This window comes from Malaclemys terrapin, assembly GCF_027887155.1.
Source record: "Malaclemys terrapin pileata isolate rMalTer1 chromosome 20 unlocalized genomic scaffold, rMalTer1.hap1 SUPER_20_unloc_1, whole genome shotgun sequence".
NCBI lineage: Eukaryota > Metazoa > Chordata > Testudines > Emydidae > Malaclemys > Malaclemys terrapin.
Window position 1 is genome coordinate 790,600 of NW_026530188.1, and position 25,621 is coordinate 816,220.

General features: G+C 66.7%; 1 protein-coding gene across 2 annotated transcripts; it reads right to left on the bottom strand.

Annotated features, from left to right (window-relative positions):
* Window positions 1-720: 720 nt before the first annotated feature.
* Window positions 721-14,217, bottom strand: PPP1R3F (protein phosphatase 1 regulatory subunit 3F). Of its 2 annotated transcripts, XM_054014930.1 has the most exons (5): window positions 12,822-14,217; window positions 4,983-5,108; window positions 2,992-3,047; window positions 2,804-2,859; window positions 721-2,455 (listed from the first exon to the last, which is right to left on the bottom strand). In XM_054014930.1, the coding sequence occupies exons 1-5, from the start codon at window positions 14,132-14,134 to the stop codon at window positions 1,670-1,672; spliced, it is 2,337 nt and encodes a 778-aa protein (XP_053870905.1). In that variant the 5' UTR covers window positions 14,135-14,217; the 3' UTR covers window positions 721-1,669. The 2 variants fall into 2 exon arrangements, with proteins under 2 accessions (XP_053870905.1, XP_053870906.1); XM_054014931.1 differs by lacking the exon at window positions 4,983-5,108.
* Window positions 14,218-25,621: the final 11,404 nt, after the last annotated feature.

Sequence of the window (25,621 nt, forward strand, 5' to 3'; positions counted from 1 at the left end):
GGATTCGGGCAGCAACGCAACATCAGGACCGGGGGCGGGGGCTGGGAGCCAGGACTCCTGGGTTCTCTCCCCAGCGCTGCTGACCCCCCGACACGAAGGGATACGGGACATGTACAAAGCAACTGCGCCAATCTGATGGGGACCGCAGCCCCCTGTCCTCGAAGCGCCCCCAATCTCTGGGGCAGGGCCTGTCCCCTCTGGGGGGCACCGGCCCCAGGGCAGGGACTGGCTGGCTCAGGGGGGCAGGGAATGGGGCAGGGGCCTCTCCCCTCTGGGGGGCGCCGGCTCCCAGCAGCCCCAGGGCAGGGACTGGCTGGCTCAGGGGGTGGGGAATGGGGCAGGGGCCTCTCCCCTCTGGGGGGCACCGGCTCCCAGCAGCCCCAGGGCAGGGACTGGCTGGCTCAGGGGGGCAGGGAATGGGGCACGGCCTGTCCCCTCTGGGGGGCACTGGCTCCCAGCAGCCCCAGGGCAGGGACTGGCTGGCTCAGGGGGGCAGGGTTCTGTCCCCTCTGGGGGGCGCCGGCTCCCACCAGCCCCAGGGCGGGGACTGGCTGGTTCGGGGGGCTGGGAATGGGGCAGGGGCCTGTCCCCTCTGGGGGGCAGGGGCCCCCACCTGGAATTGGGCCCATCCCGCCTCCAGACCTGTCACGTTCCCCCCCACAGCCGGACCCTGTCCTCCTCCCCCAGCGCCGTGAGTCCCCCAGGAACCAACACCAGGGCTGTGGCCGGGACAATTTTTATTTAGCGTTTCCATCAGCTGTGTGGACGCATTTCATCCCCTTCAAGCCCCCACGCGTCTGTGATCAGATTTCTGCCCCCCCCCCTCCCAGGGCGGTACGTGGAGCCGAGGCTCATGGCCCCCCCAAACCGTCTCCGTCTGGTTCGAGCGTCTTGCCTCTCGCTCCAAGGCAGGTTTTCTGGCCCTGGATCCCCCTCACCTGCAATAGGGGCAGGGCTGACTTCCCATCTCAGTTAATTCAGAGTCAATCCGGAGTCACCCCCGACTGCAATGGGGTCAGGGCTGGATTCAGAGCTCACTTAATCTGGAGTCAATCCGGAGTCACCCCCTACTGCAATGGGGTCAGGGCTGGATGATGATTTCACTTAATCTGGAGTAACTCCCGACTGCAACAGGATCTGGGCCCGATTCCTCTCATCTCCACCAGGCCTCAATCCGGACTCAGCTCCGAGTCTGGCTGTTCTTCATCACTCCGAGAGCCTCCCACGGCTTCCCCGCGTGGGGAAACTGAGGCACACCCCCCCACACTCCCACAGCGACATTTCCTGGGCCATGCGACGGCGGAGTGTGTAGCTGGGGGGCTCTGAGGTGCCGTGGGACCTCGTGGCACGGCGAATCAGCCGGACGATCGCCAGCCCCTCCGGCGGCTGGACCGACACATCACGCTGCAAACGACCCGCTTTGCACCACGCTGGGGCGGCACGAATTGACCGCCCCACACACACACTCCCCGGTACAAAATAAATACAGAGCCATGGGGTGGGGGGTGGGGGGGTTGTGGGCTGGAGAAGCAAAGCGGGACAATGAACCAATGTAAGGTCTTCAGAGGCACGTGGCCTCCGGCGTGGGACCCAAGGGGTGTGGGTTAGAGCAGGGGGGGCTGGGAGCCAGGACGCCTGGGTTCTCTCCCCGGCTCTGGGGTGGAGGGGGCTAGAGCAGGGGGGGCTGGCGCCACGTGAGAACCACATACAGGGTGACGGCCGCGGCTGGCAGGCAGCCGCTGAGGACCACGGGCAGGATGACCACGAGGCCCAGAACGAACAGGGAACGGGTCAGGGCCTGTCCCAGCCGCGTGGGGCAGCCGGGCGCCCCTTCCCGGGGCACCCCCGGCCCTCCCCAGCCCCCCTGGCTCCGCCCCGCCGGGGCTGCTGTCCATGCCGGCACCACCACGGCAGCCGGCGCCAGCAACCGCAGGGCCCCGCCTGGGCCGGCTCCCCGGAGCCCGGCCTCCAGCAGCGCCGGGGGGCTGTCCCGCCCCGGGCAGGCAGGCGGGCTGAGCCGGGCGGCCGGGCTGGCGTAGCGCAGGGTGATCTCCTGGGCCAGGGAGCTATTCAGTGCCCGCTCCGGCCCGGCCCAGCCGACCACCAGGTCCCGGTCGCTCAACACGCTCAGGCGCAGGGCGGGCAGCCAGGCCGGGGGGGAGCCGGCCGCCTCCGTGCCCCCCGGCTGCCCCCCGGCGCCCCCCAGCTCCTCCGCCCGCAGCCGGCTGAGGTGGGAGAGATACAGCTGCTCCAGCTCCGAGTCCACGGCCTCCTCCTCCGCCCGCCAGAGCCCAGCCTGCTCTGCCAGGCCAGCCTCCGAGAACGAGGCCCCCGGCCCCAGAGAGCCGGCCTCGGGCCCACGGCCGCCCCCAGGGGACTCAGCCAAGGGCACCGGGAGTTCCCTGGCAGGCAGCTCCGTCTCCAGGGACGTGGGGGGGACCGGCAGCTCCGGGACCTGCAGCGGGGCAAGGGAAGGATGAGGGCTAGAGAGGCAGGATCTCCCTGAAGCTCCGGGGTGGGGGGGCGATTGTGGCCCAGCTGTGCCTCAGTTTCCCCACCTGTGAGAAGCGGGGCCCGAGCCAGCCTTTGTTAGATTGGGAGATCTCTGGAGTAGGGGCTGACCCTCGCACCTGTGGAGACAGGGGCCCCGGTCTGGCAGGCAGGGCCGGCGCTGGGGGGCGGGCGAGGGGCTGAGTGGGGGGCGGTCTCCCCTGGCAGGCAGGCAGGGCCGGGTGCTGGGGGGCGCTGGGGGGCTGGGCAGGGGCCTCTCTCCCCACCCCACCCTGCTGCCGGCAGTTCTTACCTGTCCCGTGGAAGCTGAGGGCGATTCTCTTTGCGTCTCCCTTTCCGGGCTCCCTTCTGGAGAGAGAGAGATGGGGTCAGCCACACTAGTGCGCCCCTCAACCAGCCCAGCACTGCTAGAGGGAAGCTCGCAGCGCTGGGGGTGACCCCGGCTGGAGGCACAGCTGGGGGGAAGCTCGCAGCACATACCTTCCTCACGGGCAGGGTTTGGTATGTCTTCATCGCTTAGCTCTTCCTCGCAGGGCCTGTGGGGGGAGAAGGGATCCAGTCACTGCCCGGGGCCGGGGGGTGGCACCTTGCAAAGGGTCTGATGAGAACCCAGGCGTCCGGGCCCCCAGCCTTAGTGGGCAGGGTATTAGCCAGGGCTCCCTGGTTCCATTCCAGCTCGACCACACGTGCCCAGCTGAGCTTTAATCACTGGGTGCCTCAGTTTCCCTTCGTTTGTTTAGACTGGAAACTCTCTGGGACCGGGACGGTGTCTCTGTGCAGCGCCCGGCGCGACGGGGCCTGATCCGGGTCGGCGGCTCCACGCCAGTAAAACCCTGCAGCTATTTTGGGCGTGTTCCTGGGTTTTCCCCTTCCCTGCGAGTCACCGTCTGGGAGCCCGGGCCTGAGATCTGGGGCTGCGAGGGGGCGGGACCGTGAAAGTGCCAAGCCACAGCTTTGCATGACAGCTCTCGCACGCGGCCCACACCCTGAGCTCGGCACCGGGTCCCGCCAATCCGGAGTCACCCCTGATTGCACCGCACTCAGCGCTGGGTCCTGAGCTCGGCACCGGGTCCCGCCAATCCGGAGTCACCCCTGATTGCACCGCACTCAGCACTGGGCCCTGAGCTCGGCACCGGGTCCCGCCAATCCAGAGTCACCCCTGATTGCACCACACTCAGCACTGGGCCCTGAGCTCAGCACCGGGTCCCGCCAATCCGGAGTCACCCCTGATTGCACTGCACTCAGCACTGGGCCCTGAGCTCGGCACCGGGTCCCGCCAATCCGGAGTCACCCCTGATTGCACCATGCTCAGCGCTGGGCCCTGAGCTCGGCACTGGGTCCCGCCAATCCGGAGTCACCCCTGATTGCACCGCACTCAGCACCGGGTCCTGAGCTCGGCACCGGGTCCCGCCAATCCGGAGTCACCCCTGATTGCAGAGGGGTCAGGGCTGGGTTCTGAGCTCAGCCCCCCGGGATCAATCCGGAGTCACCCCTGATTGCACCGCACTCAGCACTGGGCCCTGAGCTCGGCACCGGGTCCCGCCAATCCGGAGTCACCCCTGATTGCACCGCACTCAGCACTGGGCCCTGAGCTCGGCACCGGGTCCCACCAATCCGGAGTCACCCCTGATTGCACCATGCTCAGCGCTGGGCCCTGAGCTCGGCACCGGGTCCCGCCAATCCGGAGTCACCCCTGATTGCACCGCACTCAGCACCGGGTCCTGAGCTCGGCACCGGGTCCCGCCAATCTGGAGTCACCCCTGATTGCAGAGGGGTCAGGGCTGGGTTCTGAGCTCAGTCCCCCGGGATCAATCCGGAGTCACCCCCAGCTGTACTGGGGGCAGAGCAGGATTCTGATCTCAGCCCCCAGGGTCAATCCAGAGTCACCCCTGGTTGCAGAGGGGTCCCCAAGGGCTAACTCCGCCAGCCTCAGCCTCAGAGGCTGGGAGCAAGAAGGGCAGGCGGGGGGGAAAGCTGAACGTGCCGCCTGTGTGTCTGGCTGTGCGAACGCCTGTCTGGCTGTGCAGGGCTGTAGACAGAGTCAGTCGCGGTGGGAGGGGCCCGTGGAAAAAGAAACTTCCTTTGATGCTCACGTCTTAGCGGAGAAGAAACATTTCAGCCATCCCAAGCCCAGCAGCAGAAGGAACCCAGGAGTCCTGGCTCCGAGCCCTCCCCCGCCCCCGCTCTAATCACTGGACACCCGGATGCCCCTCACCCACACCAGAGACATGGGGGGGGATTACAACCCCGGCCTCATACCTCACGCAGCTCATCTTCATTTCCTGTCCCCACCCCCGTACAGATGGGGAAACTAAGGCACAGCAAGGCCTTGGACACGGGTCTTCGTCCCCCTGAGAACCTAGAGCAGCAGTCGCCCACCGGCCCATCCCTTCCCTTCCCACCCCACAGCCTGTTAATTAGCCCTCGTTAGGGTGAGCTAAGTCCCCTCTCGTCAGGTGTCAGGATAATACCTGCAGCTGTCCCAAATCCGACTAGCCGCCGACATGCCGCCGAGAAGCTCCTTGGTGGCGGGACGCTCCCTTGTCAGTGGGCAGGCGCATAGAGATGCCCCCCGGGGGTCATGGCGTCCGCGGGCACTGCGTTGGGGACCCCTGTGTTAGTCGGTGAGGTGCCACCGGACTCCCCGTTGTTTCATGGACAGAGACTAACCCAGCTCCCCCGATACTTGACGTTCATGAGGGTAACGAGCCAGGAGCCGAACCCAGGGATGGAGGTGAAGCCAATAAAACACGAGATGTATTTATACCCGGGACCCAGACGCCAGCCGAGACCGGGGCCCCGTCCCCCCCTCGGCCGAGATCAGGACCCCGTTGCACTGGGCGCCCCCCAGACCCCTGCCGAGATCGGGGCCCCATCGCGCCGGGTGCCCCGCAGACCCCAACCCAGGTCACGGCCCCGTCCCGCCGGGCGCCACCCAGATCCCGCCCTAGATTCTGGTGCACAAACGCCCATATTGGGCCCTTTTATCCACCTATCTACCCACTTTAATGAGATCTCCGCCAAAATCAGCCGACCGCAAGACTTTTCACTCCCCGCTCGGCTCATTATTAACTCTGTTTCCTGCCTCTTTTGGAAACCACTTTTTCTACCCGAGTTTCAGAGAAAACACCCCGACGACGTGATTTCACCTTCTCTCCGCAGCCCTCGGTCTGGTTCTTTAGAAATAATATGTGACGGCGCTGCCCCATTTCCCCCACAGCTTGTTTTTCACTACGCAGAACTCACCCGCTGGCAGCTGAGGGGTGGGGGGGTTTCACCTGAACTGCCTTTCTCCTCGCCCGGTGTTGGGCTTTAATCCCCCAGCTGGTCTCTGCCCTCCTAGAACCACCGGCAGATCTGCACCGACAGCCTGCATGGGGCCGCTCGTGGCAGCATGTACACTAGTGAAAAGCAGGCGTGAAAGCCCGTCATTGAGACCGCGTCATGAATTCTGGTTTGGGAGCATTGCACACTTGCCTTGCACTAGTACGAAGAGACACAGTGCAACAGGGTGAATGCTGACCTGGGCACCTTTCACAGTCACTTTGCACAAGTGCTAACGCATGCACCTGCTTTGGGGGCATCGCACACTGGCTTTGCACTAGTGCATGAGAGAGGAGGGTATTGTGATTTGGGAGCGTTTCACGCTCACTTTTCACTAGTGCAGATGATAGCACAAGGGAGCAGGGTGAATTCTGGATTGGGAGCATTGCACACTTGCTTTGCACCAGTGCTAATGCTTGCACCTGATCTGGGAGCAATGCACACTCACTTTACACAAGCGTGGACGCTTGCACAGACCAACAATGCTACTCCACCCTGCCCAAATGAAGCCTTTCTCTCCCACTTGCTGATCCTCTGTCCACAGCGACACCACGAGACCTCCAACATCTCCCCCCGACACACTGTGCCCTGTGGGGCAGGGACCATCCCAGCAGGGTCCCTCCCCATATAACCCCCCCCATATAATTCAGAGCAGTGTCTGGGCTGCTCTACCATAGGCTCTGTGCCCCCAATAAACTGGAGGGATGGGGGGGCCCAGAGTCATGGGGATTGGAGGATTCGGGGGGCTCAGAATCACAGGGATCAGGGGGATTGAGGGGCTCAGAGTCATGGGGATCAGGGGAATTGGGGGGTTAAGAGTCATAGATCTGGGGGATTGGGGGCTCAGAGTCACGGGTATCGGGGGAATTGGGGTGAATTGGGGGGCTCAGAGTCATGGGGATGAGGGGAATTAGGGGGCCTGAGAGTCACAGATCTGAGGGATTGGGGGGCTCAGAGTCACGGGGATGAGGGGAATTGGGGAGTTGAGAGTCATAGATCTGGGGGATCGGGGGCTCAGAGTCACAGGGATGAGGGGAATTGGGGGGTTGAGAGTCACAGACCTGGAGGACTGGGGGCTCAGAGTCACGGGGATCAGGGGAATTGGGGTGAATTGGGGGGCTCAGAGTCATAGATCTGGGGGATCGGGGGCTCAGAGTCACGGGGATCGGGGGAATTGGGGGGCTGAGAGTCATAGATCTGGGGGATTGGGGCTCAGAGTCACAGGGATCGGGGGAATTGGGGGGAATTGGGGGGTTGAGTCATAGATCTGGGGGATTGGGGCTCAGAGTCACAGGGATCGGGGGAACTGGGGGGTTGAGAGTCATAGATCTGGGGGATTGGGGGGCTCAGAGTCACGGGGATCGGGGGAATTGGGGGGCGGGGGGTCACAGATCTGGGGGTTGGGGGCTCAGAGTCACGGGGATTGGGGGAATTGGGGGGCTGAGAGTCACAGATCTGGGGGTTGGGGGCTCAGAGTCATGGGGATCAGGAGAATTGGGGTGAATTGGGGGGCTCAGAGTCATAGATCTGGGGGATCGGGGGCTCAGAGTCACGGGGATCGGGGGAATAGGGGGGTTGAGAGTCATAGATCTGGGGGATCGGGGGATCAGAGTCACGGGGATAGGGGGAATTGGAGGGTTGAGAGTCATAGATCTGGGGGATTGGGGCTCAGAGTCACAGGGATCGGGGGAACTGGGGGGTTGAGAGTCATAGATCTGGGGGATTGGGGGGCTCAGAGTCACGGGGATCGGGGGAATTGGGGGGCGGGGGGTCACAGATCTGGGGGTTGGGGGCTCAGAGTCACAGAGATCGGGGGAATTGGGGGGAATTGGGGGGTTGAGTCATAGATCTGGGGGATCGGGGGCTCAGAGTCACGGGGATCGGGGGAATAGGGGGGTTGAGAGTCATAGATCTGGGGGATCGGGGGATCAGAGTCACGGGGATAGGGGGAATTGGGGGGCTGAGAGTCATAGATCTGGGGGATTGGGGCTCAGAGTCACAGAGATCGGGGGAATTGGGGGGTTGAGTCATAGATCTGGGGGATCGGGGGCTCAGAGTCACGGGGATCGGGGGAATAGGGGGGTTGAGAGTCATAGATCTGGGGGATTGGGGCTCAGAGTCACAGGGATCGGGGGAACTGGGGGGTTGAGAGTCATAGATCTGGGGGATTGGGGGGCTCAGAGTCACGGGGATCGGGGGAATTGGGGGGCTGAGAGTCACAGATCTGGGGGTTGGGGGCTCAGAGTCACGGGGATCAGGGGAATTGGGGGGTTGAGTCATAGATCTGGGGGATCAGGGGCTCAGAGTCACGGGGATCGGGGGAATTGGGGGGCTAAGAGTCACAGATCTGGGCGTTGGGGGCTCAGAGTCACGGGGATCGGGGGAATTGGGGGGTTGAGAGTCATAGATCTGGGGGATTGGGGGGCTCAGAGTCACAGGGATGAGGGGAATTGGGGGGTTGAGAGTCACAAAACTGGAGGACTGGGGGCTCAGAGTCATGGGGATCAGGGAAATTGGGGTGAATTGGGGCGCTCAGAGTCATAGATCTGGGGGATCGGGGGCTCAGAGTCACGGGGATCGGGGGAATTGGGGGCTGAGAGTCACAGATCTGGGGGATTGGGGGCTCAGAGTGTGACGAACTGGACCTGTTCTCACGGTGGTCTGTGAATGCTGACAGGGGAGTGTGCTGGGATAGTCTGCATTGCAGGAGGGGATCTGCCCGAGGGCGCCCGAGGGTGCATACCTGAGTGTGTAACATGAGAACCCAGGAAGGGGTTGAAGGCGAGGCGACTCCTTAGCCCGGGAAACTGAACAAAGGCTGTGGGAGGGGTCGCTGAAGGCAGAGTGCTGGAAGCAGGCAGGGAGAGAGGGCTGGGGGGATAGATGGCTCTGACCTCCCAAGAGGGGCTGGGCTTGGATGCCCGGGGACCCCAAGATGGACCTAACTGAGGGGGTCCCTGTTGTCTGTGCCTGCAAGACCTGTCTTGGACTGTATTCCTGTCATCCAAATAAACCTTCTGCTTTACTGGCTGGCTGAGAGTCATGGTGAATCGCAGGAAGCCGGGGGTGCAGGGCCCTGAATCCCCCAATACTCCGCAACAACTGGTGGCAGCGGCGGGATCTACTGCACCCCGTGGACGGCGCTTCCTGCAGTAAGTGACTGGGGAGCAGTAAAACGAAGGGGGATTGACGGGGACCAGGCCTGCTGAAGAGTGGGAGAGAGACGGTTATTACCCCTGGGAGTGTGTGACCAGCGAGAAGGACTTTTGCAGTAACAGGGTCCCCCGGGGGGATCGCAGCGAGTGGTCCCAGGGGCGGAGGAGTCTGCAGCTCGACCCTGGCAGAGAGGTGGTGACCTCGAGAAGGGCTGGCACACTAGGGGGCCCCCTGGGAACTGTGGGGAGCGGTGAGCACACAGGCCGGCGAGTGGCCAGCAGGAAGATGTATGCCAAGCGGCTTAAGAGCGACCTGGTGGAGCTGTGCAAGCAGAGGCGGCTGCGCATTGGGAGGCTCACCAAAGAACAGCTCATTGCCCAGCTGGAGGCAGAAGGTCGCGCGAATGAACTGATCCCTGTGTCTCAGGGAAGCAGCCTGGCAAATGCAGCGCAGGCACCAGTGTCTGTCCCAGCTGGGAGTGGTCAGCCGGCTGCTGAGGGCTTCCCGAGACCCCTCCTTCCTATGCCTAGGGGAAGGGTGGGGAGGAGCCCAGCAAATACCGAAGGCGCCGTGGCCCCCCCGGCCAGCAGGGGGTCCCCCCGGCGAAGCTCGCCGGCCAGCAGAGGATCCTCCCGGCGACGTTCGGCATCCGGGGAGCGGAATTGGCTGGAATGGGAGAAAGAGCTAAAACTGAGAGAGCTGGAGGATCGTGAACAACAGAGACAGCATGAACGGGAGGAGAAAGAGAGAGAGCGTCAGCAGGAACGGGAGGAGAATGAGAGACAGAGACAGGAGAATGAGAGACAGCGTCAGCATGACCTGGAACTGGCGAGATTGAAGGGCAGCGAACCCCCGGCTGCGGTGAGTGAGGGGGGACCCAGGACTGCACGGAGCTTTGATAAGTGCATCATGGCCCCATACAAGGAGGGGGAGGACATGGATGACTTCCTGGAGGCCTTTGAGACGGCCTGCGAGCTGCACCGGGTGGATCCCGCGGACAGACTCCGGGTCCTTACCCCCTTACTGGACCCCAAATCCGTGGCATTGTACCGCCAACTGGGAGAGGCAGAGAAAGGGGACTACGAACTATTCAAAAAGGCCCTGCTACGAGAGTTTGGGCTGACTCCTGAGATGTACCGGGAAAGGTTCCGGAGTCAAGATAAAACCCCTGAGATCTCATATCTGCAACTAGCCGCCCGCATGGAAAGATACGCCAGCAAGTGGGCTGGTGGGGCCCAGACGAAGGAGGACCTGATTAAACTGCTGGTACTGGAGCAACTGTATGAACGGTGCCCATCCGACCTGAGGCTGTGGTTGGTGGACAGAAAGCCAGAGAACCCGCGACACGCCGGGCAGCTGGCTGATGAGTTTGTAAAGAGCCGGTCAGGGGGTGGCAGGGAGGAGTCCCAAAGGAGCAATCCCACCACAACGCAGAGAGAGAGTCACCATGGGACCTCCCCGTGGGAAAATACAGAAAAACCCCATCAGAGGGGAACATCCGGCATCAGGACTATCCGACCCACTCAAGGGGACCCATGGGACATGGGCTGCTACCACTGTGGCCAAAAGGGCCACATACGGGCCCAGTGCCCCAGGCTCAGGGACAGACTGAGCAGGCCGAACCCACAGAGGGTTGACTGGGTAGAGACCCAGCCCGGCGAGAGGCAGCATTCCCAGGGAAGGGGGGCTGGCAGAGTACCACCTGCTAAGGAGGGAGGAGAGCCCCAGGCCAGCTTCTCTGGGGGGCCAGATGCTCCGGATTCAAAGTTCTCCGTTTACAGGGTTGGCGCGGGGCTGTCCCTGCGGAGCGAGTGCCTTGTTCCCCTGGAGGTGGATGGGAAGGAAGTTTATGGTTACTGGGACACGGGCGCAGAGGTGACACTGGCCCGGCCCGAGGTGGTGGCCCCAGATCGGGTGGTGCCCAACACCTTCCTGACCCTGACCGGGGTGGGCGGGACCCCATTCAAGGTTCCCGTAGCGAGGGTACACCTGAAATGGGGGGCCAAGGAGGGCCCCAAGGACGTGGGAGTGCACCACCATTTGCCCACTGAGGTGTTGATGGGGGGGGGACCTAGAGGACTGGCCCAGCAGCCCCCAGACCGCCTTAGTTGTGACCCGCGGTCAGAGCCGGCGAGGGGCACTGCGCCCTGGCCTTGGGGGGGGTGCCTTGCCTGAGGCGCGGGACTCTAACCTGGTGGGGAGGGAACGCCCAGGGACGCGGCTCAGGGAGGCTGCAGCTTCGGACCCAGCGGGCGAGAAAGAGCAGGTGGCCATCCCCGTCCCAGCTGCTGAGTTCCAGGCCGAGTTGCAGAGAGATCCCTCCTTGCGGAAGATAAGGGACCTGGCCGACCTCAATGCGGTACAGACCATGGGACGAGGTGGCCGGAAAAGGTTCCTGTGGGAGAAGGGGTTCCTGTACCGAGAATGGGCTCCCCCAGGGAAAATGGAGTCAGGGGGGATCAGGAGGCAGCTGGTGGTACCCCAGAAGTATCGCCGCCAGCTGCTGTGCCGGGCCCATGACATTCCCCTCTCAGGGCACCAGGGAACCTGGCGTACCCAGCAGAGGCTGCTACGGAGCTTTTACTGGCCTGGGGTCTTTGTTACTGTCCGACAGTACTGCGGATCCTGTGACCCCTGTCAGAGGGGGAGGAAGGCCTGGGACAAGGGGAAAACAGCTTTAGGACCCTTGCCCAGCATAGAGGAGCCTTTTCGGAGGGTGGCCAAGGTAAAAAGGGCGGCTCTAAACCAAGAGAGCCCAAAGCACAGACCTCCAGACTGGAGCGCTGGGAGAAGACCACAGCCCAGTTGGAGCCCCAGAGGTATGGGGGTGGGAAAAGGGCGCAGGCCGCATAAACCTTCCCACATGCGAACTGCGAGTGCCATCAAGCAACCCCAACCTAAGGGGGAGCGTGAAACTGGAGGGGCCTGGTGTAATTCTCACCAAGGAATGGGAGGGATGCGGGGGCATCCATGGGAACGGGGGTAGGTTCGAACTTCCCCGGGTCACTGGCTAAAGTGACCCTGCTCAGTTCGGTCTCGAAGGGGGGAGAGATGTGACGAACTGGACCTGTTCTCACGGTGGTCTGTGAATGCTGACAGGGGAGTGTGCTGGGATAGTCTGCATTGCAGGAGGGGATCTGCCCGAGGGCGCCCGAGGGTGCATACCTGAGTGTGTAACATGAGAACCCAGGAAGGGGTTGAAGGCGAGGCGACTCCTTAGCCCGGGAAACTGAACAAAGGCTGGGGGAGGGGTCGCTGAAAGCAGAGTGCTGGAAGCAGGCAGGGAGAGAGGGCTGGGGGGATAGATGGCTCTGACCTCCCAAGAGGGGCTGGGCTTGGATGCCCGGGGACCCCAAGATGGACCTAACTGAGGGGGTCCCTGTTGTCTGTGCCTGCAAGACCTGTCTTGGACTGTATTCCTGTCATCCAAATAAACCTTCTGCTTTACTGGCTGGCTGAGAGTCATGGTGAATCGCAGGAAGCCGGGGGTGCAGGGCCCTGAATCCCCCAATACTCCGCAACACAGAGTCATGGGGATCGGGGGAATTGGGGGGCTGAGAGTCACAGATCTGGGGGATTGGGGGCTCAGAGTCACGGGGATCGGGGGAATTGGGGGGAATTGGGGGGTTGAAAGTCACAGATCTGGGGGATCGGGGGCTCAGAGTCACGGGGATCGGGGGAATTGGGGGGCTGAGAGTCATAGTTCTGGGGGATCGGAGGCTCAGAGTCATGGGGATCGGGGGAATTGGCGGTTCCTGGGGAGGTTGGCGGTTCTCGGGGGGGGTTCTGCTGGACGGTTTTGGGGTCCCGGGAGGAAGGTGGGATTTTACCTCATCCTCTCCGGCCTCATGCAACTCTTCAGCTGCCGCCCGGCGCCGTCCTGGCCGGCGGTACTGGGGGGCGCCCGGGGGGGCGCCCGGCCCTTCATCACCACGCTGTAGTTCTTGCCCTGGTTATTGGCCCAGTAGACGCCCTCGTCGGTCTGGTACCGGATCACGAAATCCAGCCGGGCTTCATCCCCCTCCTCCTCTTCCTCGCCCTGCTCCTCCTGCTGGTCGGGGCCGAAGGGCAGGCTGAAGGTGAAGCGGTCGCTCAGCCCCCCGTCGGGCGAGCCCCCCGGCACGTAGCGGGCGGGGTGGTCGCGGTAGGTGCGCCAGCGGTCCCGGCTGGCCCGCACGTGGACGGCTTTGCGATAGGCCACGTTCAGCACCCGCACGGTGCCCCGCAGCAGCCACGGCTCGCCCGGCCCCGGCGCCAGCACCTCCTCCAGCTCCACCATGGTCCGGCGCAGCCGCACCAGCCGCTCCGGCTCGCCCTGCCCCGCCGGGGGCAGCACGAAGGCGGGCAGGAGGTAGGGGGCGAAGGGCGGCTGGCCGGCAGGGGGCAGCACCTCGGGGGGCCACTCGGGCGAGGGGGGCGGCCAGGGCTGGTAGTGCCGCAGGCGGGTCAAGGGCAAGCCCAGGGCATCGGCGAACAGCACCCGGCGCGCCCCCGCTGCATGCTGGGAGAGTGGCTCTTCGCTGTGCCCCACGGCATGCTGGGAGAGCGGCTCCTGGCCGGGCCCCACGGCATGCTGGGAGAGCGGCTCTTCGCTGTGCCCCACGGCATGCTGGGAGAGCGGCTCCTGGCCGTGCCCCAGGGCATGCTGGGAGAGCGGCTCTTCGCTGTGCCCCAGGGCATGCTGGGAGAGCGGCTCTTCGCTGTGCCCCACGGCATGCTGGGAGAGCAGCTCCTGGCCGTGCCCCAGGGCATGCTGGGAGAGCGGCTCTTCGCTGTGCCCCACGGCATGCTGGGAGAGCGGCTCCTGGCCGTGCCCCAGGGCATGCTGGGAGAGCGGCTCTTCGCTGTGCTCCACGGCATGCTGGGAGAGCGGCTCCTGGCCGTGCCCCACGGCATGCTGGGAGAGCGGCTCTTCGCTGTGCCCCAGGGCATGCTGGGAGAGCGGCTCCTGGCCGGGCCCCACGGCATGCTGGGAGAGCGGCTCTTCGCTGTGCCCCAGGGCATGCTGGGAGAGCGGCTCCTGGCCGGGCCCCACGGCATGCTGGGAGAGCGGCTCTTCGCTGTGCCCCATGGCATGCTGGGAGAGCGGCTCCTGGCCCGGCCCCAGGGCATGCTGGGAAGGCACCTCTTGGCCATGGCCCATGGCCTGCTGGGAGTGGGGCTGCCCCGGGGCATGCTGGGAGAGCTGCCAAGCGCGGCGCGCGGCCGGCCGTTGCCCCCCGGGGGGGGGGCCGGCGCGCGGGGGCGGCTCCTGCTCCTCCGCCCCCTCCCCCCCCGCCCAGGGCCGGCGCAGGGGGGGCCGCGGGGAGGGGGAGGCCGCGCCGGCCATGGCGGCTCCGGCGGCGGCTGGGGGGGCGGGGCGAGGCGGGGGGAGGGAGCGGGGGGCGGAGCCAAGGAGGGGGCGGGGGAGAGAGAACCGGGGAGGGGGCTGGGGGCGAGGGGAAGGGGAGGGGGATGTGGGGCGAAGGGAAGGGGGCTGAGGGAGGGGCTGGGGCGAGGGGAAGGGGAGGGGGATGTGGGGCGAAGGGAAGGGGGCTGAGGGAGGGGCTGGGGGCGAGGGGAGGGGGATGTGGGGCGAAGGGAAGGGGGCTGAGGGAGGGGCTGGGGGGGGAAGGGGAGGGGGATGTGGGGCGAAGGGAAGGGGGCTGAGGGAGGGGCTGGGGGCGAGGGGAGGGGGATGTGGGGCGAAGGGAAGGGGGCTGAGGGAGGGGCTGGGGGGCGAGGGGAAGGGGAGGGGGATGTGGGGCGGTTGGAGGGGCTGAGGGAGGGGCTGGGGGGCGAGGGGAAGGGGCTGAGGGAGGGGGATGTGGGGCGAAGGGAAGAGGGCTGAGGGAGGGGCTGGGGGGCGAAGGGAAGGGGAGGGGGATGTGGGGCGAAGGGAAGGGGGCTGAGGGAGGGGCTGGGGGCGAGGGGAGGGGGATGTGGGGCGAAGGGAAGGGGACTGAGGGAGGGGCTGGGGAGCGAAGGAAAGGGGAAGGGGCTGAGGGAGGGGGATGTGGGAAGGGGTGAGGGGGATGTGGGGGGAGGGGGCTGAGGGGGGATGTGGGGCGGTGGGAGGGGGTGAGGGAGGGGCTGGGGCGAGGGGAAGGGGAGGGGGATGTGGGGCAAAGGGAAGGGGGCTGAGGGAGGGGCTGGGGCGAGGGGAAGGGGAGGGGGATGTGGGGCGAAGGGAAGGGGGCTGAGGGAGAAGCTGGGGGGTGAGGGGAAGGAGAGGGGGATGTGGGGCGAAGGGAAGGGGGCTGAGGGAGGGGCTGGGGCGAGGGGAAGGGGAGGGGGATGTGGGGCGAAGGGAAGGGGGCTGAGGGAGGGGCTGGGGGCGAGGGGAAGGGGAGGGGGATGTGGGGCGAAGGGAAGAGGGCTGAGGGAGGGGGCTGGGGGGGAAGGGGAGGGGGATGTGGGGCGAAGGGAAGGGGGCTGAGGGAGGGGCTGGGGGCGAGGGGAAGGGGAGGGGGATGTGGGGCGAAGGGAAGGGGGCTGAGGGAGGGGCTGGGGGCGAGGGGAAGGGGAGGGGGATGTGGGGCGAAGGGAAGGGGACTGAGGGAGGGGCTGGGGAGCGAAGGAAAGGGGAAGGGGCTGAGGGAGGGGGATGTGGGAAGGGGTGAGGGGGATGTGGGGGGAGGGGGCTGAGGGGGGATGTGGGGCGGTGGGAGGGGGTGAAGGAGGGGCTGGGGCGAGGGGAAGGAGAGGGGGATGTGGGGCGAAGGGAAGGGGGCTGAGGGAGGGGCTGGGGCGAGGGGAAGGGGAGGGGGATGTGGGGCGAAGGGAAGAGGGCTGAGGGAGGGGGCTGGGGGGGGAAGGGGAGGGGGATGTGGGGCGAAGGGAAGGGGGCTGAGGGAGGGGCTGGGGGCGAGGGGAAGGGGAGGGGGATGTGGGGCGAAGGGAAGGGGACTGAGGGAGGGGCTGGGGAGCGAAGGAAAGGGGAAGGGGCTGAGGGAGGGGGATGTGGGAAGGGGTGAGGGGGATGTGGGGGGAGGGGGCTGAGGGGGGATGTGGGGCGGTGGGAGGGGGTGAAGGAGGGGCTGGGGCGAGGGGAAGGAGAGGGGGATGTGGGGCGAAGGGAAGAGGGCTGAGGGAGGGGGCTGGGGGGGAAGGGGAGGGGGATGTGGGGCGAAGGGAAGAGGGCTGAGGGAGGGGCTGGGGGGCGAGGGGAAGGGGAGGGGGATGTGGGGCGAAGGGAAGGGGGCTGAGGGAGGGGCTGGGGGCGAGGGGAAGGGGAGGGGGATGTGGGGCGAAGGGAAGAGGGCTGAGGGAGGGGGCTGGGGGGAAGGGGAGGGGGATGTGGGGCGAAGGGAAGAGGGCTGAGGGAGGGGCTGGGGGGCGAGGGGAAGGGGAGGGGGATGTGGGGCGAAGGGAAGAGGGCTGAGGGAGGGGCTGGGGGGCGAAGGGAAGGGGAGGGGCGATGTGGGGCGAAGGGAAGGGGGCTGAGGGAGGGGCTGGGGGGCGAGGGGAGGGGGATGTGGGGTGGTTGGAGGGGCTGAGGGAGGGGCTGGGGGGCGAGGGGAAGGGGCTGAGGGAGGGGGATGTGGGGCGGCGGGAAGGGGTGAGGGAGGTGTGGGGGGAGGGGGCTGAGGGGGGATGTGGGGCGGTGGGAGGGGGTGAAGGAGGGGCTGGGGCGAGGGGAAGGAGAGGGGGATGTGGGGCGAAGGGAAGAGGGCTGAGGGAGGGGCTGGGGGCGAGGGGAAGGGGAGGGGGATGTGGGGCGAAGGGAAGAGGGCTGAGGGAGGGGCTGGGGGGCGAAGGGAAGGGGAGGGGGGATGTGGGGCGAAGGGAAGGGGGCTGAGGGAGGGGCTGGGGGGCGAGGGGAGGGGGATGTGGGGCGGTTGGAGGGGCTGAGGGAGGGGCTGGGGGGCGAGGGGAAGGGGCTGAGGGAGGGGGATGTGGGAAGGGGTGAGGGGGATGTGGGGGGAGGGGGCTGAGGGGGGATGTGGGGCGGTGGGAGGGGGTGAAGGAGGGGCTGGGGCGAGGGGAAGGAGAGGGGGATGTGGGGCGAAGGGAAGAGGGCTGAGGGAGGGGCTGGGGGGCGAGGGGAAGGGGAGGGGGATGTGGGGCGAAGGGAAGAGGGCTGAGGGAGGGGCTGGGGGGCGAAGGGAAGGGGAGGGGGGATGTGGGGCGAAGGGAAGGGGGCTGAGGGAGGGGCTGGGGGGCGAGGGGAGGGGGATGTGGGGCGGTTGGAGGGGCTGAGGGAGGGGCTGGGGGGCGAGGGGAAGGGGCTGAGGGAGGGGGATGTGGGGCGGCGGGAAGGGGTGAGGGAGGTGTGGGGGGAGGGGGCTGAGGGGGGATGTGGGGCGGTGGGAGGGGGTGAAGGAGGGGCTGGGGCGAGGGGAAGGAGAGGGGGATGTGGGGCGAAGGGAAGAGGGCTGAGGGAGGGGCTGGGGGGCGAGGGGAAGGGGAGGGGGATGTGGGGCGAAGGGAAGAGGGCTGAGGGAGGGGCTGGGGGGCGAAGGGAAGGGGAGGGGGGATGTGGGGCGAAGGGAAGGGGGCTGAGGGAGGGGCTGGGGGGCGAGGGGAGGGGGATGTGGGGCGGTTGGAGGGGCTGGGGGGCGAGGGGAAGGGGCTGAGGGAGGGGGATGTGGGAAGGGGTGAGGGGGATGTGGGGGGAGGGGGCTGAGGGGGGATGTGGGGCGGTGGGAGGGGGTGAAGGAGGGGCTGGGGCGAGGGGAAGGAGAGGGGGATGTGGGGCGAAGGGAAGAGGGCTGAGGGAGGGGCTGGGGGGCGAGGGGAAGGGGAGGGGGATGTGGGGCGAAGGGAAGAGGGCTGAGGGAGGGGCTGGGGGGCGAAGGGAAGGGGGCTGAGGGAGGGGCTGGGGGGCGAGGGGAAGGGGAGGGGGATGTGGGGCGGTTGGAGGGGCTGAGGGAGGGGCTGGGGGGCGAGGGGAAGGGGCTGAGGGAGGGGGATGTGGGGCGGCGGGAAGGGGTGAGGGAGGTGTGGGGGGAGGGGGCTGAGGGGGGATGTGGGGCGGTGGGAGGGAGTGAGGGAGGGGCTGGGGGCGAGGGGAAGGGGAGGGGGATGTGGGGCGAAGGGAAGGGGGCTGAGGGAGGGGCTGGGGGCGAGGGGAAGGGGAGGGGGATGTGGGGCGAAGGGAAGGGGGCTGAGGGAGGGGCTGGGGGTGAGGGGAAGGGGAGGGGGATGTGGGGCGAAGGGAAGGGGGCTGAGGGAGGGGCTGGGGGCGAGGGGAAGGGGAGGGGGATGTGGGGCGAAGGGAAGGGGGCTGAGGGAGGGGCTGGGGGGCGAAGGGAAGGGGAGGGGGGATGTGGGGCGAAGGGAAGGGGGCTGAGGGAGGGGCTGGGGGGCGAGGGGAAGGGGAGGGGGATGTGGGGCGGTTGGAGGGGCTGAGGGAGGGGCTGGGGGGCGAGGGGAAGGGGCTGAGGGAGGGGGATGTGGGGCGAAGGGAAGAGGGCTGAGGGAGGGGCTGGGGGGCGAAGGGAAGGGGAGGGGGATGTGGGGTGAAGGGAAGGGGGCTGAGGGAGGGGCTGGGGGCGAGGGGAGGGGGATGTGGGGCGAAGGGAAGGGGACTGAGGGAGGGGCTGGGGAGCGAAGGAAAGGGGAAGGGGCTGAGGGAGGGGGATGTGGGAAGGGGTGAGGGGGATGTGGGGGGAGGGGGCTGAGGGGGGATGTGGGGCGGTGGGAGGGGGTGAGGGAGGGGCTGGGGCGAGGGGAAGGGGAGGGGGATGTGGGGCAAAGGGAAGGGGGCTGAGGGAGGGGCTGGGGCGAGGGGAAGGGGAGGGGGATGTGGGGCGAAGGGAAGGGGGCTGAGGGAGAAGCTGGGGGGTGAGGGGAAGGGGAGGGGGATGTGGGGCGAAGGGAAGGGGGCTGAGGGAGGGGCTGGGGCGAGGGGAAGGGGAGGGGGATGTGGGGCGAAGGGAAGGGGGCTGAGGGAGGGGCTGGGGGCGAGGGGAAGGGGAGGGGGATGTGGGGTGAAGGGAAGGGGGCTGAGGGAGGGGGCTGGGGGGGAAGGGGAGGGGGATGTGGGGCGAAGGGAAGGGGGCTGAGGGAGGGGCTGGGGGCGAGGGGAAGGGGAGGGGGATGTGGGGCGAAGGGAAGGGGGCTGAGGGAGGGGCTGGGGGCGAGGGGAAGGGGAGGGGGATGTGGGGCGAAGGGAAGGGGACTGAGGGAGGGGCTGGGGAGCGAAGGAAAGGGGAAGGGGCTGAGGGAGGGGGATGTGGGAAGGGGTGAGGGGGATGTGGGGGGAGGGGGCTGAGGGGGGATGTGGGGCGGTGGGAGGGGGTGAAGGAGGGGCTGGGGCGAGGGGAAGGAGAGGGGGATGTGGGGCGAAGGGAAGAGGGCTGAGAGAGGAGCTGGGGGGTGAGGGGAAGGGGAGGGGGATGTGGGGCGGCAGGCGGGGGTGAGGCGGATGAGGGAGGGGGATGTGCGGGGGAGGGGGCTGAGGGCGAGGGGAGGGGGATGTAGGGCAGTGGGAGGGGATGAGGGGGACTGGGGGCAGGGGACTGGGATGGGGGCGGGGGAGCAGGATGAGGGGGGCGGGGGGGGGATGGTAACTAATGACCCCCAGGCTCTTTGCCCCTCCCCCCAGCACCTCTTTTCCTGCCCCCCAGCCCAGCCCCCCTGGGGCCCCAAGTCAGCTAGACAGGGTCAGCCCCATCCTGCAGCATTCGCCCCCCCACCCCCGGACCCCTGCCGCCTGTCCGTCCCCACGGACCCCTGCCCCCCGTCCGTCTGTCCATCCCCACACGCCCGCCTCCACCCGCCTGTCCATCCCCACGCGCCCTCCTGCCCTCTGCCCGCCTATCAGTCCCCACGCGCCCCCCTCCGTCCACCTGTGCGTCCCCACGCACCCCCCTCCATCCACCTGTCCATCTTTACATGCATCCTTCCGTCCGCCTGTCCTTCCCCACACGCACCCGTCTGTCCGCCTGTCTGGCCCCATGCACACCCGTCCGTCCGCCTGTCCATCCGCATGCATACCCCTCCACCTGTCTGTCTGTCTCCATGCACACCCGTCTGTCCGTCCCCACACACACCCCTGCATCCGCCTGTCTGTCCCCACGCACACCCATCTGTCCGCCCCCACGTGCACCCCTCTGTCCACCTGTCCATCCACACTCACAGCCCGGGGTGTGGCTGCGGGCTCCGCTCTGGGAAGACGGGCGGTGCCAGGGGGACTCTGGGGGGGACAGGCGGTGCCAGGAGGTGCTTGCGGGCCCGGCTCTGGGGGGGATGGGTGGTGCTGTGCGGTGCCCACAGGCCCGGCTTGGGGGGGGGCGATGCCGGGGGAGGGGTGCCCAAGGGCCCTGCCCTGGGGTGACAGGTGGTGCCAGGCGGCTCTGGAGGGGATGGGCGGTGCCGAGGTGTTCTCAGGGAGATCGGGGGGGACAGGCAGTGCTGGGGTGCTCTTGGGGGATGGGGGGCTCTGGGGGGGATGGGTGGTGCCAGGGTGTGCCTGCGGGCCTGGCTCGGGGGGGACGGGCGGTGCCGGGGTGCTCTGGCGGGGGATGGGCGGTGCCAGGGGGTGCCCGCGGGCCCGTCTTGTGGGGGACGGGTGGTGCTGGGGGGATGGGGGTGCTGGGGGGCGCCCATGGGCCCAGCTTGGGGGGGGACGGGCGGTGCTGGGAGACTCTGGGGGGGACAGGTGGTGGCAGGGGGTGCCCACGGGCCCTGGGGGATGGGCGGTGCCGGGGTGTTCTCAGGGAGATCGGGGGGGGACAGGCAGTGCTGGGGTGCTCTTGGGGGATGGGGGGCTCTGGGGGGATGCATGGTGCCAGGGTGTGCCCGTGGGCCCGGCTCGGGGGGGACGGGCAGTGCCGGGGGGCTCTGGCGGGGGACAGGCGTTGCTGGGGGGTGCCCACGGGCCCAGCTCGGGGGGGATGGGCGGTACCGGGGGGTGCCCGTGGGCCCATCTTGTGGGGGGGAGGGGTGGATCCGGGGGGCTCTGGGGGAGACGGGCGGTACCGGAGGGTGCTCACGGGCCCGGCTCGTGGGGGACGGGCGGTGCCGGGGGCTCTGGGGGGGACGGGCGGTACCGGAGGGTGCCCACGGGTCCGGCTTATGGGGGACAGGCAGTGTCGAGGGCTCTGGGGGGGACGGGCAGTGCCGCGGGGGCTCTGGGGGGGACGGGCGGTACCGGAGGGTGCTCACGGGCCCGGCTCGTGGGGGACGGGCGGTGCCGGGGGCTCTGGCGGGGGACGGGCAGTGCCAGGAGGTGCCCGCGGGCCCCGTGTGCCATCTCGGGTCAGCTGGGTGCTTTCTCTCCGGCGCAGTGAAAGTTGCCCGCGCCCCGACCTGACCCTGGAGTTCCCCTGAAAATTCCCCGCCCGCCGGGGGGGTCGGGCCAGCAGCACCCCGGCAGCGCCGGGGGGGCAGGGAGGTGGGTCTGGGGGGGCGGGCGGAGGGTTTGGCATCACGTCGGGAGGAGGCCGGCGCCCATATAACCGGGGGACGGCGGGGGGGCCCCACAAGCATCTGAGGAGCCCGGGAGCTCTGAGCCAGCGGCCATGGGGCCCCCCAGTGGGGTGGGGCCGCTGGAGCCCCCCAAGGTGAGAGGGGGGCTGGGGAGGGGTGAGGAGAGGGGTCGGGGGGTCAGGCTGGGACGCACAGTCAGACAGCGCTGCAGGGTCCCACACAGACACTTATACAACGCTGCACACACAGTGCTACACAACCACACTGACACACACACAGAGCGCTACACAACCATACTGACCCACATAGCGCTACACAATCACACTGACACACATACACACAGCGCTACACAACCACACTGACACACACGCACACAGCGCTACACAACCACACTGACACACGTACCCACAGTGCTACACAACCATACTGACCCACACAGCGCTACACAATTACACTGACACACATACACACGGCGCTACACAACCACACTGGCACACACACATAGCGCTACACAATCAGACTGACACATGCACACATACCACTAAGTGGTCACACACGGAGACCTACACAACCACACTGACACACACAGCGCTACGCAACCACACTGACACACGAACACAGCTCTACACAACCACACACACACACACACAGCGCTACACAATCAGACTGACACATGCACACACACCACTAAGTGGTCACACATGGAGACCTACACAACCATACTGACACACACACACACAACACCGCACAACCACATTGATACGCACACACAGAGACCAACACAAGCACACTGACACGCACACTGAGCACTACACAACCACACTGATACATGCACACAGCACTGCACAACCACAAAGACACACACAGTTCTACACAATCACACTCAGAAAGCTACACAACCACAGTGACACACACACACACACTGAGGACTACACAATCGCTTGCACAGCACTATACGATCACACCCAGAGACCTACACAACCACACTGACACACACAGCGCTACGCAATCACACTCAGAAACCTACACAACCACACTGACACTCACACACCGAGCACTACACAACCACATTGACACACGCACACCAAGCAATACACAATCGCACGCACACAGAGCACTACGCAATCACACCCACCCACCACTACACACTCAGGTATACAGTCGCACACCCACCACTACACAATCACACACACACTGATACACAATCTCTCTCTTGGACACACACACACACACCCCGGCACGCACACCCTCAGCCACACAGTCACACAGCATCACAACCGCAGACACGCAGTCTCACGCACACACCCAGGTCCGGCCCCGAGACAGGGGCTGCCAACCAGCCCCAGGGGCAACTGCTTGGCCGGCTACTCGAGCTCTCGCTGCCGGCGCATGTCACACACACACGTGCGATCAGACACACACACACACACACACTTTACCCATGATGGGCCTGTCTCTATGTGTGACACACACACACTTGTCGCCAAACTGGGAGCCAGGACTCCTGGGTTCTCACCCCAGTTCTGGGAGGGAAGTGGGGGCTGGTGGTTAGAGCTGGGAGCCAGGACTCCTGGGTTCTCTCCTTGGCTCTGGGAGGGGAGCGGGGGCTGGTGGGTTAGAGCGGAGGGGCTGGGAGCCAGGACTCCTGGGTTCTCTCCCGGCTCTGGGAGGGAAGTGGGGGCTGGTGGTTAGAGCAGGGGGGCTGGGAGCCAGGACTTCTGGGTTCTCTCCTGGCTCTGGGAGGGGAGGGGGGCTGGTGGGTTAGAGCGGAGGGGCTGGGAGCCAGGACTCCTGGGTTCTCTCCCGGCTCTGGGAGGGGAGGGGGGCTGGTGGTTAGAGCAGGGGGGCTGGGAGCCAGGACTTCTGGGTTCTCTCCTGGCTCTGGGAGGGGAGGGGGGCTGGTGGGTTAGAGCGGAGGGGCTGGGAGCCAGGACTTCTGGGTTCTCTCCCGGCTCTGGGAGGGGAGGGGGGGCTGGTGGGTTAGAGCAGGGGGGCTGGGAGCCAGGACTCCTGGGTTCTCTCCCCGCGCCATTAGCAACAAAACCCCATTTCTACGCACGGCAGGCACACTGCGCCCGTCCCGACTCCAATCCCTCAGCCCCTAATAACCCCCCGCAAAGCTGTTTCCTCCGGCGGGTGTGTGCGTGTGAGGGTGTGCACCCGCGCGTGTGTCTCTCTCGTGCGCTCTGTGGTTTTCTTTCCCTCACACGCTGATAGTTCTGTGGTAGCTTCTCGGTGCTCAGAAGCCTCGGGGACTGGGGCGCCGAAAACCCCGACTGAAAAGCTGGTGTTATTTTCGAGCAAAGAAAAAACCCCCACAAAGGGCACGCGGGGCACGCCGCCCTGGTGCTCCGTTTCCACTGAGTCACCGGCACCTCGGCAGCGCGGCCGCTCTAGGGCCGCCCTATAAATCCCCACCTGCGGGGCGCATTTCACACTGCTCCCCTGCCAGCCGGCATGCCGAGGAGCGCCGAGCGGTGAGTGGGGGGGGCTCGGGGCGCGCCCCGGCAGGCCGGAGGTGCCCGTCGGTCTTGTCGGGACACAGGGGGAGTCGTTTGGCTGATTTAAGGTCTGCCCCAGGGTCAATCCAGATTCACCCCTGATTTCAGTGGGGACAGGACTCAGCTCTGATCTCAGCTCCCCTGGGCTCAATCCAGAGTCACTCCTGATCACAGTAGGAGCAGGGCTGGATTCTGAGCCAAGCCCCCCAGGGTCAATCCAGAGTCACTCCTGATTGCACTAGGAGCAGGGCTGGATTCTAATCCAAGCCCCCCAGGGTGACTCCAGAGTCACTCCTGATTGCACTAGGAGCAGGGCTGGATTCGGAGCCTAGCCCCCCAGGGTCAATCCAGAGTCACTCCTGAGCGCAGTAGGACCAGGGCTGGATTCGGAGCCAAGCCACCCCGCCAAACAGCAGGATTTGAATAATGCGACGTGCCCGCATCCCAGCCCTGTGGATTGATCCAGACTCGAACTCCCGATTCCCACCCGGCTCCTGGGACGCAGACTCCGGCCTGGGTCCGTCTGGCTGTAGAGGCCCCTCAAGCGTGCGGCCGGGAGCTGAATTTCGCATTCGCACCACAGGGGAGGGGACCCCGGCCGGGCTGAACCAGCCCCTGCCCGACTCCGCTTTCCAATCCCCCAGTGGACGCCCACCGGGCCCACAAAACCCCCAGGACACAAACTGCAGCCGCCGGAACCGGGAAGAAATACCCAGCTCAGGGACTGGGCGCCCGGACACCTGGGTTCTCTCCCGGCTCTGGGAGGGGAGTGGGGGCTGGTGGTTAGAGCAGGGTGGGCTGGGAGCCCGGACTCCTGGGTTCTCTCCCCGGCTCTGGGAGGGGAGTGGGGGCTGGTGGTTAGAGCAGGGGGGGCTGGGAGCCAGGACTCCTGGGTTCTCTCCCCGGCTCTGGGAGGGGAGTGGGGGCTGGTGGGTTAGAGCAGGGGGGGCTGGGAGCCAGGACTCCTGGGTTCTCTCCCTGGCTCCGGGAGGAGAGTGGGGGCTGGTGGTTAGAGCGGGGGGGCTGGGAGCCAGGACTCCTGGGTTCTCTCCCTGGCTCTGGGAGGGGAGTGGAGGCTGGTGGTTAGAGCAGGGGGCTCTGGGAGCCAGGACTCCTGGGTTCTCTCCCTGGCTCTGGGAGGGGAGTGGGGGCTGGTGGCTAAAGCAGGGGGCGGGTTGGGAGCCAGGACTCCTGGGTTCTCTCCCCGGTTCTGGAAGGGGAGTGGGGGCTGCTGCTCAGAGCGTGCGGGTGGTCTGGGAGCCAGGACGCCTGGGTTCTCTGGGAGCGGAGTTGGGCCTGTGAGACCGGAGCTGGTTACTCGTGTGCGATCTCTCCAGGCCTAGTGTGATTCGAGCTTTGGGGAGGATCGGGGCAGGTGTGTGTGTGTGAAATTCAGCCTCCCACAGACCCGTGGGGCTAGGCTGGGGGCCTCGGGTCAGCAGGCTGCACCCCCCAGCTCCGTGCGTGCTGAGGCTCGGGGGGGCCACCCCAGATTTAACCCCCCAGGCTCCGCGTCCCATGCCGCTGACGTGGCCGGGTTCCGTGACGTCTGGGAAGCGGGGGCCGCGGTGAGAAATCGGACGCGGGGGCCAAACGGGACGTCACCCCGATTCTCGGAACCTGGCCCCGGCCCCGCCCCCGCTGCCGGGAAGCAGCTCGAAGCGGCCCCTGCCCTGGGGGCGGGGGAGTGGGGTCTAGTGGTTAGAGCAGGGGGAGGTGGGCAGGGTTGGGAGCCAGGACTCCTGGGTTCTCTCCTTGGCTCCAGGAGGGGA